This window comes from Aplysia californica, unplaced genomic scaffold (genome assembly GCF_000002075.1).
Source record: "Aplysia californica isolate F4 #8 unplaced genomic scaffold, AplCal3.0 scaffold00432, whole genome shotgun sequence".
Classification (NCBI taxonomy): Eukaryota; Metazoa; Mollusca; class Gastropoda; order Aplysiida; family Aplysiidae; genus Aplysia; species Aplysia californica.
This window is the reverse complement of record NW_004797702.1, coordinates 683,232-685,280: the sequence shown is the minus strand read 5'-3', so window position 1 is coordinate 685,280 and position 2,049 is coordinate 683,232. Positions and strand designations below refer to the sequence as shown.

The 2,049-nt window shown below is 43.7% G+C and overlaps 1 protein-coding gene across 1 annotated transcript in view; it reads right to left on the bottom strand.

Annotated features, from left to right (window-relative positions):
• The window catches only part of LOC101849482 (nuclear pore glycoprotein p62), a gene marked incomplete in the record, with an annotated part of 13,889 nt that overhangs the window by 3,749 nt on the left and 8,091 nt on the right, over positions 1 to 2,049 (bottom strand). Inside the window, 1 exon segment of the mRNA XM_013086073.2 lies at positions 737 to 896. Within this exon segment, the coding sequence (XP_012941527.1) occupies positions 737 to 896 (160 nt within the window).

Genomic DNA, 2,049 nt, shown 5'->3' with positions numbered 1-2,049 from the left:
TGCCCTGTGCAACAACATCGACTGACCTTGACCTGGCCGTGATCGTACAGGAGTTTAGTACTCCATGCCCTGTGCAACAACATCGACTGACCTTGACCTGGCCGTGATCGTACAGGAGTTTAGTACTCCATGCCCTGTGCAACAACATCGACTGACCTTGACCTGGCCGTGATCGTATAGGAGTTTAGTACTCCATGCCCTGTGCAACAACAACAAGAACAGCAACAACAACGACCGACCTTGACCTGACCGTGATCGTATAGCGGTTTAGTACTCCATGTATCGTGCAACAAGAAGAAGAAGAAGAACAACAACAACAACAACAACAACAAGAACAGCAACAACAACAACACCAACAACAGCAACAAGACTAACCTAGTTGTCATTTAAGTGTCGAAGATTAGAGGTGCTACAAGAGAGTAACAAACACAAAAGAGAAGTAGGAGAGATCAGGGCGATAGATGTTTGATAGGCAAGAAGCAAACCACAAAATGGGCGGTGGCATCTCTTCGGGGGGATTCAGGGAGGTTGGACTGCCTCACCCGCTACCCAAGGGAGGTGGTGGCCCTGGCGAAGAGCACGCTCTTCGGGGCTCCAAACATTTCGAACGGATAGGCTACCACACACACACACACAGCAACAACAAGAACAGCAACAACAGCAACAAGAACAACAGCAAAGAAACAGCAACAACAACAGCAACAACAACAACAACAACAAAGAAACAGCAACCGACCTTGTCCCCGTTGTCCATGACGATGAGGTCCCATGCGTTGACCTGCGTGGCCTGATCCAGGAAATTCTTCTCCTGTTCCTCCAGCTCTGTGGTCCACTTGTTGATGGTGTCCTCTAGCTGTCGGAAGGTCATCTGTCGACCTGCGCCCACGCTCGACGCGCTGCGGTGGGGAGATAGTCTTAGTACGAGTTTAACGGCACTTGCAACACAATAAGGTCATTTAAGTGTCGAAGATTAGAGGTGCTACAAGAGAGTAACAAACACAAAAAAGAAGTAGGAGAGATCAGGGCAATAGATGTTTGATAGGCAAGAAGCAAACCACACCAGAGCACCCGTCAACCACCTGCTGAGTGGGAGGACAAAATGGGTGGTTGTGGTAACAGTCTTACAGCACTTGCAACACAAAGAGGTCAGTTGTTTTTTTTAGGTTTCCTAAAGAGTTTTACAGCTATTGCAACTAAAATATATTTTTGTAAAAAATTTATTTTACAACACTTGCAGCACAATAGGTTAGATTTTGTTTTAGGTTTACTAAGATTTTTACTGCGATTGCAACACAACTAGGTTAGTTTTTCAAAGATTTAGTAAGAGTTTTGAGGCAATTTCAACACAAATAGGTCATTTTTTTTACAGGTTTACTAAGAAGGTCATGTGATTGCCAAAGAATAGAGGAGATTTTTAGCTGTTTTAAGAGTTTTACAGCAACTGCAACACAAATAGGTCAAGTTATCGTCAAAGATTAGGGTAACATTTGTTTGAAGGGAAGAAAGAGCAAACCCCATCAGCGTACCTGCCAACCATCTACAAACATTCATGTGTTGAAAACTTTGCAGGGTACACATGCTCATGCATTTTGTTAAGATGTCAGTTCGATGATGAATATAGTTCAAAGAATTTTTAGGAAAGATTATAAGAGAGACAAGAAAAAGAGAGAGACAAAGAGAGTACAAGATGTGTGTGTGTGTGTGTGTGTGTGTGTGTGTGTGTGTGTGTGTGTGTGTGTGTGTGTGTGTGTGTGTGTGTGTGTGTGCTTCCTTCCTTTTAGAGGGAAGGTGCTTGCCCCTCAGGAAAAAGAAAAAACAAAATCAGCTATCATTTTTTACCTCCTTCAGGCAACGTCAGTGAAAAACTTTGTAACTGTAAGGAGGAGGTGAAGGAAAAGACGGAAAAGGGAAAGGAGAAGGAGAAGAAGAGGAAGAAGGAGAAGAGGAAGAAGGAGAAGAGGAAGAAGGAGAAGAGGAGGAAGGAGAAGAGGAAGAGGAAGAAGAAGAAGAAGAAGAAGAAGAAGAAGAAGAAGAAGAAGAAGAAGAAGA